This window comes from Pagrus pagrus (assembly GCF_965226575.1).
Source record: "Pagrus pagrus genome assembly, chromosome: 13".
NCBI lineage: Eukaryota > Metazoa > Chordata > Actinopteri > Spariformes > Sparidae > Pagrus > Pagrus pagrus.
The window spans coordinates 25228862-25243147 of record NC_140197.1 but is presented as its reverse complement, the minus strand read 5'-3'; the positions used below and the strand labels follow the sequence as shown (position 1 = coordinate 25243147).

The 14286-nt window shown below is 40.1% G+C and overlaps 2 protein-coding genes across 6 annotated transcripts in view; one reads left to right on the top strand and one right to left on the bottom strand.

Annotated features, from left to right (window-relative positions):
* Positions 1–9623, top strand: part of LOC311267651 (uncharacterized protein) — a 49816-nt gene extending 40193 nt beyond the window's left edge. For 2 of the 5 annotated variants that reach the window (XR_014623854.1, XR_014623855.1), the window contains 2 exons: positions 8337–8441; positions 9533–9623. Coding sequence is in view for 1 of the 5 variants with exons in the window: in XM_084370841.1 (XP_084226967.1) it covers positions 8337–8448; positions 9533–9551 (131 nt within the window). In the remaining 4 variants the exon portion in view is untranslated. Of the gene's footprint in view, positions 1–8336; positions 8449–9532 lie in introns of all 5 variants that reach the window. The other 3 variants (XR_014623853.1, XM_084370841.1, XR_014623856.1) reach the window with 3 other exon arrangements.
* On the bottom strand, positions 81–13234 carry micall2a (mical-like 2a). The gene is made up of 17 exons (XM_084370840.1): positions 13072–13234; positions 12325–12373; positions 11023–11164; positions 10720–10886; positions 10017–10147; positions 9424–9927; positions 9107–9291; positions 7158–7209; positions 6499–6698; positions 5624–5731; positions 5384–5448; positions 5070–5193; positions 1882–1984; positions 1399–1472; positions 1210–1324; positions 1028–1074; positions 81–937 (listed from the first exon to the last, which is right to left on the bottom strand). The coding sequence occupies exons 1-17, from the start codon at positions 13212–13214 to the stop codon at positions 858–860; spliced, it is 2289 nt and encodes a 762-aa protein (XP_084226966.1). The 5' UTR covers positions 13215–13234; the 3' UTR covers positions 81–857.
* Between the last annotated feature and the right edge of the window lie 1052 nt (positions 13235–14286).

Here is a 14286-nt window from a genome sequence, read left to right as displayed (position 1 = left end):
TGATACAGCATACCCAGGCTGCCACCTACAGTACAGCGAGAGAGAGGAACGACAGTCTGCAGAGAGGCAGCTCAACATGTGTGGCTCTCCATTTTGCACTCCACAGCCATTCAAAACTTAATTGTCAAGGCTTTTTCTCCTGCTAATATCCTTACAGGAAATTTGTTAAAATCCATTATTAAATAAATACTGAAATAATTTCATTTTGGATCAAGTCTGTTGAAGGATTACACGTTCATTCTGCTCAGTCCTATTTGCATGTGGAACAGCCAGTATTCCCTCAGCATAGTTTCTCTTTTTAACTCCCAATATCCCTTTTTTTTTTCTAGACCCAGTGAAAGTTGATTTGCTAGAATTATTCATTAGATACATGATTTAATAAATAAACAGTATCTTTGCACAACAGTAATATCCACGAATGATGGCATTTTTTTCTTGTGACACTCCTCTCCTGCGGTCTAATCAATATAAGGGAAATGCTCGGGGGCTGCATTTGCCACAAAATAAGCACCAACATCTTTTAAAAAAACCAAAAAAAACTATTGTGATAAAACATGACACCCCATGTGAAAATGAAACTGAATCACTTCACTTGAGAAACAGCAACAAGAGAACGGGTACAGGTGAAGGTCAAACATTTTTTTTTTTTTTTACTGAACCTTTATTTTAAAATATTCTCCAACAGCTAGAAACACCACATGAATCTATCCTTTATGCTTCCTTATTTGACATCTCTTCATTTGACTTCTCGTTACCACACTATGTGCTGCAGTACATGAATGTAAAAGCCTTAAAGAATTAAAAAAGAGATGATAATAACACAATAAGACAGGAGTGCCTTTCACTTCCCTTGAGGATCATTCCACTCGTCTTTTACTTCTTCGCCTGAACAGTTTAGAGATGGAGGATTTCCTTTTATTTTTGGCTTTCTTTACTCCTATTCACAGAAAAAATAATGTGTTTTAGAATTATTCATTCAAAGTGGAAAATCTCATCTAAAAGAAAAACCACTTTACTCAATACTTACCAAGATTTTGCATCATTTCATTCAACTGCTGATCCTCCTCCACTTCCCTGAAATTGATCAACAATTACCTTAGTCAAGCAATCTGTTTCATTTGCATATTAAGTCATTCTTTTGCCAGTATTGCTCTGCGTTTGTGATGACTGCTGTAGTATAAACATTAATTATAAGAAGCACTGCGTCACCTCAGCCTGTCTTCATCCAGACCCTCCACAATCGCATTCCTGCCGTCCACAATCTCCATCAGTCTCTGCAGCAACTTCTTCTCCCGCCGTTGCTCCTCTCTGGACTTTAAATGATCTGTGATGACCAAGTTGACAGACTTTAATGTTGGAAACATAAAGTGACAGATCTGAGAGTCTGTGATCTCTTACCTGGCTTCTCCAGCAGCCTGCGGAGCTCCCCCTCCACACCTGGCTGCTGCTGCTCCAGCTCCTGAGTCCTCGCTCTGAAATGTACAATTATTAATGACGTCCAAACTGCAAACATCTAATTTAATATGCACATCAATTCTTTTGCATAACTGTAAACAATATTCAAGTATATTTTGGTTTAAGAGTTTATAAGTTTGAATTGTTCCTAGTGTTACATAAGTGTATAGGAAAAATGACATTTATAACATGAGGCTTTACTCTCACCTTACTCTGGAAAATATAAAATATAAGGTAGTTAATATATTAAAAAATAAAATATCTTTCATGGCACAAAGTAAAACACACTGTAGTGTGAATTATTTTATAAATTATTTTATAAAGATAAACCAAAAATACACAAATTAGTTCAGATACAATAATGTATAATAGGCATTTAACAATCTCACTATTCATCTGAATTCTTATATAAAATGAAGTACTCACGTGTATACGAGCTCTGACTCCTTTCTAATGTACATCTGCTTCTTTCGAATAAGGTTGAACCAGTCAACCATCAGTGGGTCCATCAATATGTCGCCCTCTCCCTCTGAAAGACACAACACCAAAATATGTAGTACACATGCTAATCATAATTAGATACTCTGTGATAATCTTCAATAATGGTCTTAGTGTAATGCTTGAATATTGGGTAAAGGTTTCTAAATCACTTATTATCTGTTCAGTTCAAGTGTTCACAACACCTGTAATGACTGCAGGGTCTCTTTACGTATCTTTCAAAATTGTATTTATTATCTAACTTTTGACTAAATAAAATCTTTGGTTCGGACTAGAGCCTGACCGATAAATTGGTTTGGCCGAGTTCATCAGCAGATATTGGCCTATCACAGATGTCTGTATGAGCTGATATTTTAAATATTTTGTCAGATATCCACTGATATTTTATTTCTTTTTTTAACAGAACAAAATAATAATGCGATAAAACAAAATTTATAGTTATTACATTCCCAGTGAAGTTTACTGGTTCACTGCACTGATTTGCAAAAAATGTTATGAATGCATTTTCTGCAATACATATCCAGAATATCCAGTATATATAGCGTGTCGGCCTATAAATCAATATTGATTTCTTTATTTTATGCCTTATCATTGGTATCGTCCCCAAAAATACAGTATCAGTCGGGCTGTAGTTCAGACAGCTCTGAGCTCCTCTGGTGTCAAATAAAACACTGACTGAGATTAAAGAGCTGTTGAATGATTCTGCTTTCACATTATACGTTCTGGTTATGTTAAAAAACAGACATTTGACATCATCATATTTAACACAAAAATCAAGAAGCCTCTCCTCATCCAGAATCATGGCTCATTTTATTTTCACCAGATCAACTCTTTGTTTTCACATGACTGTATTAGCTGCACAATAATACAATTAAGTGCGATAAGAAATTAGTTATTTTGGATAATTTGGCTGCTAGGCAGCAGCAGCGGGGTGCAGGTTTGTTGACTCACCTCCTGGGATCATGTCAACACTTCACTTCAGGGACTGTAGCAGCCAATAATACACAGCCCTGCAGCTCAGCTGTAGGTTATTTTACATTCGACACGTTAAACATCTTAACATTACTGTCCATATACTGGGGAGCATATGTTTAACAGTTTAACATGTATAGTTAATACTATTATTAATCCCAGATTGCAGATTATTCCAAATAGATCACAACATTATTTTATCTAACTGGGTTACATTTTTGTTCTGAAACACTCAATGAGAGATAAAACTATTAGTGGATAAGATGAGCAACTTTTTTTCTATAATCAATCATTCTCTTCAACCAGTTTTCAAGCAAAAATGCCAAATATTCTTTGGTTCTTTGTTGGACGCACAAAACAAGAATTTTAAATATCACCTGTGGAAATTATAATGAGCATTTCTATTGATTTTCTGACACTTTATTATTATTATTTAATCATTACTTGCAGCCCTACAGTAAACGCAAGGTCATATTACTGCCATCTATAATAGAAATCCTTATCGAAATGCTACTTTAACATTGTCTTAATGTGTAAGTTTTAACATGCAGGGGGTGTAGAGCAACACAGAGGGAATACGTGATGACGTACAGATTTATCTTCATCATCTGTTCAGCAATGTTTTTTTTTTTTTTGTATTATGTTTTGGACTCTAAAGGTAAAGGATCACACTGGAAAAAGTCCTTACATCAGAAGTACAGTGAAGCTTTGACAAAGACAGTGATTAATACTGTATATAAATCTGACATGTTGAAGGCTGTTTTAATATTTTCCTGAAGCAGTATTCATGGTTTAGGGATTCCTTTTGTCCACCAGAGTATCTGCAACATTGCATTTTCTGCTCCACCACATCAGACCTGAGTAGATGGATCAATACATTTTTACAGTGAATATTTGAACTGACAAGGACCGAGGACAAGGCCGTCTACATCCTGCTATCACCAGAACAAACGTGATTTTATTCCGGATTGAACTGGAGTGCCGGGGTTTAGTTTTGACAACGACAAATTCCAGTCGAGAAGTTGATGATCTCCTAGGTGGTGTGCAATTGATGTCAAATTCTGGCCAAGCGATTGCATGCTCAGGCTTCCTGGGTGGCATGTCGGGAAAGAAAGTGCGCAATCGACCAGAATATATATTACTATACCCAAGTCATGTTGACCTTGAGCAAAGCAATCAGGCCCCCTACTCCCACTCCCTCAAAAGAGAAGCAACATCCCTGTGGGCTGTCTGTGCCTCTCACCTCATTTGGCTGCAGAAACAGTAATAGAAATGGCAGGTAAATCCCCCCCCCCCCCCCCCCCCCCAACACACACACACACACACACACACACCAAGCTCCAGCTGATGGTGAGTGTGTGTCCGGTGTGAGGCAACCAGGACACAACTCTGCACCGGAGAGGCAGCAGTGGGATTCAGCACAAATACAATAAAATATCAAGGTTTGTGTCACTGCAACAAAACTAAATCGACCGATGCATTGATGTCTTTTGCCCTAAAATAAGTTGTTTGAGGGGCTGTTTATCTTCAAAATTGCATTGTCAACATTCAATTTTATTTGCACGTCTAAACGAGTAAAAGGGGAGCGCCTTGGTAGCCAAACGGTTACTGCCACATAACAGCAGCGTTGCCAAGATGACGTTCTTAAATGTCTTGTTTTGTCCACAACACAAAAATATTGAGTTTACCGTCACAGAGGAATAAAGAAACCAGGAAATGTTCACTTTAAAGAACCTGGAAACCGAAAATTTCTTAAAACATTACCCAGACTTTTGACCAAATAAAATCTTCGGTTCGGACTAGAGCCAGACCGATATATTGGCTAACCAAGTTCATGAGCAGATATTGGCCTATCACAGATACTGGCATCAGCTGATATTTTTAATGTTTTGTCAGATATCCGCTGATATGAATTTTTTAGAATAGTTTGCGATTGATTTAATAGTTGACAACTAATCAATTAACCGCCTCTAGTTGCCGGTTCGATTCCAGCTGATGGCTCTTGTTGCTCTATTTCACCTTCCCTCTCCCCGTTTCACATCAGCCTCTGCTCTCAATCTGTCCATTAAAGCATGAAAAGACGCCAACAAATAAACAAGGAAAAGGAAGGAAGTGGGGGAAAGAGTGACAGGAAAAACAAGTACCTTCCTCACAGCTGCGGAGTTTCTTTTCCAGCTCCACACCCTCCTTCTCCAACTGAGCCAAGTTTGTCTCAATATCATCCAGCTCTCTCTCAATCTGCTCCACTGGAACATGATAAGACTTAACCTGATATAAAACAAAAGAACTTAAGAGTCACAGTCAAGTACAGATAACTTTAATTTGAAAATTCCGACTTTGGCTTCTTCAACGTAAAGAAGGTCGTCCATTTTTTATTTTTTTTTACCGGGAATGTAATGAAAGCATATTTGTAGAGCTGTTAATTAATCTCTTAAGAGACTTAATGGAGGGAACTTACAGAGGGTGACCTCATTTCGGTCCTGGAGGCGTTGGTGGGTGACAAATACTTTCCCTTTTTAGCGCCTAAGAGGTAGATAAAATAGGATTAGATAGTCCTTTCATGGCAGCTTTTCAGAAAAGCATTGTCACATATGACTTCACCTGATTTATTTTCAGGGAAATATGGCTGCTCATATGAAATCAACAAGATGGCTGAGGCCATGTATGTGTGGCTTTGATGATGATATTTTTAATCAACCTGACGGATTTCCCTGATTGGCTGGAACAGTCGTTGGAGCGCTAATAGATTCCACAGCTGGCCGTCTGGGTGGGGATTTCACAGACGAGTGGCTTCCATGTTTGCAACCTGAAATAAGGACGGGGAGGTTTATATGCTGTAGATCTGCAGAAAGTTCAATCTGCTAACGGCTTTTATTGTTTCCTGTGAAAGAGAAAAAATCTACAATAATCTCAAAACACAGGCCAACATGTTTGTTTGGGAATTAGTGTGTATGGATGTCGCTTAGTGAATTTTTTGCCGCAGTAGCATTGTCGGCCTGTCTTTTGGTCAGTCTGCCACTTCAGTCAATATCTTAACTACTTTTAATTCGATTACCATCACACTTTGTACAAGCAATCATGGCCCAAAGAAGGTAAAGCCAAATAACTTTTTCAGCTCATTATTTTTCTAACTCCAACCGCTCTCTCGTAGTGTTGTTTTTTGGCTACAGCAGGCAACAGCTTTCTCTTTCCTAAGAAAAAGCTCTTAAAAACCACTGTACACTACCTGATCAGCACTGAACGGAAGACAGACACAGCTAGAGACTAGCTAGTGAAATCATTGCAGCATGTGGAAGCGCCAAAAATGTTCCTCAAGAGTTGGAAAAGACCAAAAATAGATGATGGCGATGGGATACACAACAGCCCCAACACTCGTCATCATAACACATAATACTGTGTAGTTACCAAGTAGACCTTCATTATTTCATCAATATCTTATGATTAGTAAGTGGTGCTTCATATAGAGTGGTTACAGGGTGCTGAATAATTACTAGCTTTTTTCATATCAACTAATACAAACCGACTCTACTAGTAGACAAATGTTCCTTATTTCAATGCACAGATGTGACTCACCCTGGTTCCCAGAGCCAAGCTGAGGTTTCTGGGGAGACACTTCCCTAAAGTGTGCAGGATCAAAGAAAGCAAAGCTAACTGGAGGTGCTGCAGGTGCTGGAGCCGACGGAGGCCTTGTTGTACTGATGGAGACATTAGAGGAAGTCGTGGACATGAATCCAGGCTTATGTTGCTCAGTAAAGGTTTCGGCTTCAGCATCTCTGTAAGAAAGACACAGTGACATGAGCCTTTAAGTGTGACACCATGTTAAAATGGTGTTAAGGTACGAAGATGTTATACTGTACACTTTCAAGCTGAGGATAAAGAATGAAAATATAAGAAAAGGCCTCACCTTGTTATTTTGTACTGATAAAGGTGGTGAAAACAATGAAGGAATCATCAGCAGGGAATAGAAATGAGAGAATCTATTGTTAGAGGAGGAAAGGTTCAGGCCTGACACTGCCTGGGGCTTGTTACGAAGGGGGGACAGTGCTAACAGCTGCACGCTGAGACAGTAAACATTAAAAGAGGAGGACGTACTCGAGGATTCTGCATTCTGGAGAGTGAATAAACTGAATAATCAGGGATATTCAAAGAAATGTTCCAAGACAGTTTTTTTTATCCACCTGTAAGCGAGTTATGAGGTAATGGTGATTATTAAGATGATTGAGGGTACTTACTTAAGCTCGGTTCTCAAAGGTTCGGGCTTTGATTGCCGCTCGTAGACTTGATCTGCAGACAAATGATTAAGACAGATAAAGTTAAGTGACTGACTGATGAAAATAAAAGCATGATGGCAAAGGATATCTTATCACTACTTTATCTGTCACAACTGTTGAAATCATTTTTACTTTTAAACCCAGGGACACGTTATCACATTGACTTTTATTTGACATCTGCTTTAGCGATGAAGTGTGCGTTCAAAGCGGTTTAGGTTCTTGTTAGGGCTGGCAGTATATTGATATTATAATTCATATCATGATACGAGACTAAATTTTGGATGTCATTATATTGTGACAGGTCATAAGTGTTGTCTCTGCGGTTTTAATGGCTGTATTACAGTAAAGAGATGTAACATTCAGAGCTTACCAGGCTGTTGTGCTTAGTCATTCTATACACATAATCAAAAATAGTCAAGTCACTCCTACAATACTGTTGCAATATTGAGTTATTTGGTCAAACATATCATGATATTGACTCTGTCCCAGCCCTATAATAGCCTGAGGGTATATATCATGTATCGCGATATAGCCTCAGTTTATTGCAATTTTATTTAGAGGCTATACTGCCCAGCCCTGGTTGCCATACAAAATGAACTAAAGACTCCCTTGACTTTTCTCTGTCTCACACTTGCCTCATTGCTCTTACAGCTGATAATGAGTGCAGCTATTAGTTTCATTATTAAGTCTCTCACAGCAGCGCACTAACTAATCTTCACCTGCATATCTGTATTAAAGAATCAAATGACGCTCTAATCTGCACGAGGATAAATCCACAAACCCAAAATTTCACAAAAAGTGATCTTGATTTTCAAGAGAAGTTTCAGTAAATATCAATGGTCATATTTGGTCAATGTTAGCAGGGAACAGGGCGGCAAAATGAATCAAAATGCAATATCCAAATTGCAAGAAGCTGCAGTTTTGATGCGTGACAAATGTGTGACAGAACAGCATTATAAAGAAGTGCCGTATTGCTGCTGAGATGCTCTGGCCTACAAATCTTCTACTCTACAGATGAAGAAAACATGTTTGTTTGGTCCAGATCCCAACAAATGTCACATCATCATAATTACCTCCGCCAAGGAGGTTATGTTTTCAACCGTGTCTGCTTGTTTGTTTGTTTGTTGGTTGGTTTGTCAGCAGGATTACATAAAACCTACTCAACAGATTTCCACGAAACTTGGATAGAGGATGGGTCTCTGCCCAGAATAGACCCCGTCAACTTTGGTGTGGATCCGGATGAAGGTACGGAGTCAGAAATTTTTGCTCACTGTTGACACCTCACAGTTTACAGTTATGCCGTTATAGGTGGTTTAAAAACTGCTGGGCCTTGGCAGAGGTATGCACTCTTCTGCTGAGGGCCATTCTAGTTTGAATATTTGTTTTCAATGAAAATTGGGATGCAAAACTGCTGATTCCTGCGAATCCTGAGTCATATCGCTGTTGTAATATCTGTCAAAATAATTGCAATATGATTTTTTTAACGTATCGTGCAGGTCTCGCAGGCAACATAATTACTTTCCATTATAAGGAGAATTCTATCGAAGATGATAATTTGATGACCATTTATATTAAAAACCCAACAGTAATTGTATTTCTGTCTGAAAAGCTACCGACTGTCAGGACTTTGCACCCATGCCTGCAGATCCATCCAAACAAGAGTGACAGTTCAACTATGAAAGTTCATTACAAGTGTGAGACAGAAATTAAAATGTCAGTATCCAGCATTGAGCTACCATCACGCTAAATGCACCGGCTGTGTAAATAGGGCAAAAATGACAAAAGGGCTTTGTTTTCTATGAATGCGTTCTGAGACAGACAGACAATGAGGGGGAAGGTAGAGGGTTGGAGGTTGGCTAGATGTCAAATAATGGATCGAGATGAAGAGAAATACATTTAGTAGCGCTTGCCTTTGGCGCTTGTGTGTACAGTTGTTGGCCTTGCGTTGTCTTTGTTGATGGCTTTCAGACATGGCGATTCCTTATTGTTTGTCTGGCTGGTGGAGGGCTGTCCTGCCCAGTTTCCTGCTGGGCCTTGGCTGCATTTATCCTTTCTCAAACCGGGGCTGTCAGCCGAACTTGGCTCATCTCCAAACCTGCAGAGAGAGGAAGCCCTCACAGTCAGTCCTAATAACAAAAGTCATTACAAAACAATACAGACAGTGGGAACGACTAGAAATATCCAAATACCGCAAAGGAGAATCTTGTCACGGTACTGAAACACTCACCGTCTCTCTGCTGATCGGATGGTGAACTGCCGTTTGTTGTTGTTGTTGCAGTTTTCTTCGGCCAGCTTCTTTCCAATGGTTGTCCTGGCTTTGCTCTTCTCATTTTCAGGACTCAGTGGACTCTTTGAACTTCCTAAAACACTTGACAGCTCAGTGGACTGCCTGTTACCAGTTGAGGCCTCTGTGGCGGGCGGTGCAGCCTGAAAAAACCTCTGACGGGCCGACTGTGTCTTCTGGGCTGAGGCCGTCCAGGACTTGGAAGGTGGAGTAGGACTGACTGGCTTCACAACAATTTTCAGTGGGGCTGACAGCACAGAAGAGGGGCGTGGTGCTGGCTGGGTCTGGCTGGCACTATTTAATGGCCCAGCTGAACTGGCGGGTCCATTTTTGATCTCAGAGGAGGAAGGTTTGCAACTGGTCTGGTGGGCGTTACAGATGAAAGTGTCTGGATTCTTCCCAGGTTTGTAACCTCCTGCATGAAGCACGTTGGAGCATTCACTGCATCTGGTGGAAGTTCATGACCGAGACATTACAAATGCAACAAAAACAGTGCATTACAGGAAAGTGTGAATTAATATATATTGAATTCTTACTTGAAACAGCTTCTGTGATAGAGCTTGCCTTCCACAAAATGCCTCTGAACCAGGTGAACGTGACTCTTGCATGCAACACATTTGCTATTGAGAGTCCCATTTTTGTTGGTGTTTTCTGCCAGAACTGCCTTCTGTGGAAAGAAAATGAAAACTCAGGTGATGATCGAAACAAAAATGTATTACAATTACTTTATTAAAGAGTCAAAAATGTGTCTTTCTTCTTGATGCTACAGTTGAATATTGGAGCTTCACTGTGTAGAATGATGTATGTGCAGAAATGTTCTCTGTGCTCATTGAAAATCTGATTTTAAGAGGTCGGCCTACGAGCGTGATTTGTTGTAATTGATTAATTGTTTCAGTCATTTTTTAAAGGAAAAATGTCAAACTTGTAAAGCTTTGCTGCCTGGAAAAATAGGAAAGATATATAAATATCTAAAGTTGTATATTTTGTGGAAAGTCAAGTAGCTAAAACGTACTGGTATTTAAATTTTGCCCTTAAACAAGAAAACTGATACTGCCACAGTCTACCTAAGGGATATTGTTCTTGTTTTGTGTGCCTTAATATGTGTGGAGGGGATTTCTAACATTTCCCAGCACACAAAAAAAAAGCTAATTCCTCCTTGTTAAGTTAAAGTCTAAGAAGACATAGGCGTCTTGTAAACACAGCAATCATTTAAACAGTTTTTCTACCATGTGTTCTGACCTGAGCAGCAGCTCTGGCCAACTTGGGTGAGCTCTGAGCTGTGAGAGTCGAGGGTGAGCGGTTCTCAATGGCGGTTTTAGACACAAAGGTTTTGGCAACCACTGGGAGATTCTTCTTCTCTGATGGCTCCTCCTTGGAGCCCTCTGCTGGCCTTTTTACACCTCCCACTGAGGAAAAATAAGACACTGTTAGTGTCCATCATCACATATGATTCAGACTTAAACTTAAAGAAGAAATGTGAAAGAAAAGGCTCTAAATTAAAGAAAATCATATATGTTAGGAGGATCTCCAGGGGGTTCTCACTGGGAGGTCGTCCTTTGAAGTAGTTGTAGTACTGGGAGACGTAGGTAAGAATGCTCAGCCTGTCCGGGATCCTTAGCGCCACCATGTCTTCTGCATCTAACAAAGCCGGGATCCCCAACTTCTCCTCTGCGACCTGAAAAGCCTTGACAGAAGAAAAACACAAACACGCAGTTCAACCAACAGCCATCTTCTCCTGCCAAGACAACATTTAATGGCAGTGTATGTGGGGCCAAGTGAACAAATCCAAAGCAATTTTTTTGCCATGTGAAAAACAGGGTTTTCACTGGGTGCAGTACAATTGCAGCATGTGTAAAAATGTCAGACAATACAATCTCCTTTAAATAGACGAGCAGCAGTCTGTGGCTCGGCCCGGAGAGGTCTGAAAAGGGCTGTATAATGAATAGCGCACTTCCTGTGAGCTGGTAGGGATAAGAAAAAGGACGGAGGGAGGAGGATATCGGGGCATTGTTGAGGATCAGCCTGGACATGCTCATTAAATTTAAAGCAAAGCCTTACTGAATACCAAGTCTGTCCACGTAAAAGAAAAAGCACTGAAAGGTGAAAACTGCAGCTGGTTCTGCTACAAACACGCAGAGACAATTTCTTATTTAACAACTCCCACCTGTAAGAAACGTGATACTATTCATGAAATATAGAAGGGGTGTGAATTACAGCTCCCAGTCACGTTCTCATGTTTCAGTCCAGGGAGCATCTTCAACAGCTGATCAAAACTAAACCCCCATCAAACACACTTTTCTCTGGTTTAAAGTTCTTCTTGTGTAACAATCGAGAAGAATACAACAGCGGCGGCTTCAAGCGAACCGTCGTCGTGAGGATCGAGTAGCAGATGACAGCAAAGCCTCATTCAAAATGAATAAGAGCCTCTCCCCTGAGCTCGGGTTTGTTGCTGACACTGCCAGGACCATCCAGGACAGCAGAGGAAGTCGTACAGAGCGAGTACTGAAGCGCTCTGCAGGGCCGGCAATCCTCAGAGGAAGCTGGGAAACTGGAAGAAGACTAAATAATGGAGAGGTCCCGGCTGCGCTGCTCGGGTCACGTCAGGGTTAACAAAATAAATGAGGTCAAGTGGACAGAGGCAGAGGAAAGATTCTGAAATTTCTAAGTTTGAGAGGCTTGTTGAAACTGTTAAATATTTAACCAAGGCAAGAACAAATCCAGTGAGTTGCTGCTTGTGTCCCGGGGTTAATGAAGTGGAAATCTTATGCTACATCAGATTGTTTAGCTGGAGTATGAAGTCACTTCCACTCAATAAGACAAGGGTTCAACAAGTTGACATCTTACCAGTCTGTTGTTCTCGAACACATCCTCCTTTCTGAGTGAGTCATAGTCACTGTGGAAGACAGAAATACAATGAACAGAGACAGGGACGTTAGATATGTCTGTGAACACCTCGTCTAACTGTAGCTCGGGCTGAAACTAAAGGGTCTTCTCAGTATTGTTCTTCTCACATCTGCAAATTATTTCCATGATTATTTGATTAATCCTTTATACACAATATCAAAACATAGTGTAAAATGCTTATCACAGTTCTTTTGTCCAACAAACTCAGAGACTCTTCATTTTTTATCTTAAATGACAAAGAAAAGCCGCAAAATCTTAGATTTAAGTAGCTGGAACGAGCATATGTTTGACATTTTTGCTTGAAAAAGGACTTAAAGAATTAATCGATGACTCTTACGATCAACTAAACGATTAATCGACAAGTTGTTGCAGCTCCAACTTTGACTGTAGCAGTCTGAGAAGTTCAAGAGCTCAAAAAAAGAAATTTACTTTCATGAAAGCATCTTCTTTCTTACACGTGATGGGCTTCCTTGAAAGTAACAAATACAAAACTCAACTAATTATATAAGGATTAGATAACAAACAAAACAAAAAAAACCACAAAAAACACGCGGTTTAACCTCGTAAAAAAACTGCAAAATGTGAACAATTTAGGCGGGACAGACCTCCCAGGACCACTTGTGTTTCAGCCAACAGTTAAATAATGTCCTCTACTTTCTAACAAGTCCTTCAAAGTGAAACACTCACATCAGGTCCGGTCTGTACTTGTGTATAAGCGCACAAAAAGCCAGTCCGTTCCTGAACGAGGTCGTCATGTTGGTGATGGCCACGTCTCGGTAGCCCTCGCAGTGCATTTTGCACCACAGCTCCAGAGCCTTGATGGCAGCCATGGTCCGCGACAGAGACGCTCTGAGCGGGCGAGGTGAGCAACAGGCAGCGGAGGCTTGAGTGTGGAGGAGCCGGAGGAAAGACGCACACTAAACAAAGTGTGTGCTCAGGATCTGACCGTGAACTGCGGCGCAGCAGCTGCGTCCTGTTTCCTCCTTTACCTGAATGACCGCTGAGGGCGAGCTGCTCCTGCTGCTGCTGCTACTGGTGGTGGTGGTGCTGGTGATGGTGGTGGTGCTGGTGACGGTGGTGATGGTGATGGTCCTGTCAGTGTGTGTTCCTGCGCTCACTTCAGTAAATGACACCGAGTGCTGATTTGTTATTCACTACAGTTGAATCAAACGCAACTAGACAGGTAAATATATACATGTTTTAGTGTAGAAAGTATCTTATTCCTGCTAAATGCAGCAATGATAGACTCTTATTTTGAAGTAAGTATCCTGGCCTATTAAAGCTGAACACATTTGGTCTGACTCTGCATCAGCCCCAAGTGTGAAAGGTCAGATTTCAATAGTGATGAAATGTAACTAAGTACATTTACTCAAGTATTATTTCCATTATCTGCTACTTTAAAATTCCACTCCACTACATTACAGAGGCACATGTACTTATCGCTCTACTACATTTACGTGCTAACTTTAGTTACTAGTTACTTTGCAGATTACATGTTGCATCAGAGCCAAAGAAGCACATTTTAAATTAATCTAGTTTATAAACAATTCAAATAATCAGAAAATCTTGAGTATCACATCTGATTATTGGCCGATGCATTTTATGACATTTTTTGGATGAAAGAACAAATCGATTAATCAAGAAAATAACTGACAGATTAATCAACAATAAAAATAATAAGGGGTCGACCGATATGGCTTTTTCAGGGCTGATTCCGATTATCAGAAATCAAGGTGACTGATAACTGATATTTGGAACTGATATTTATTTGCATTAAGAATGAAAATCTTAGTGTCAAAATTCAGAACAACCAGTGACGAAATACAATTTACTCAAGTACTGTAGCATTTTGAGGTACTTTACTGGAGTACTTCCTTTTTCCGCTACTTTATACTTCCCCTC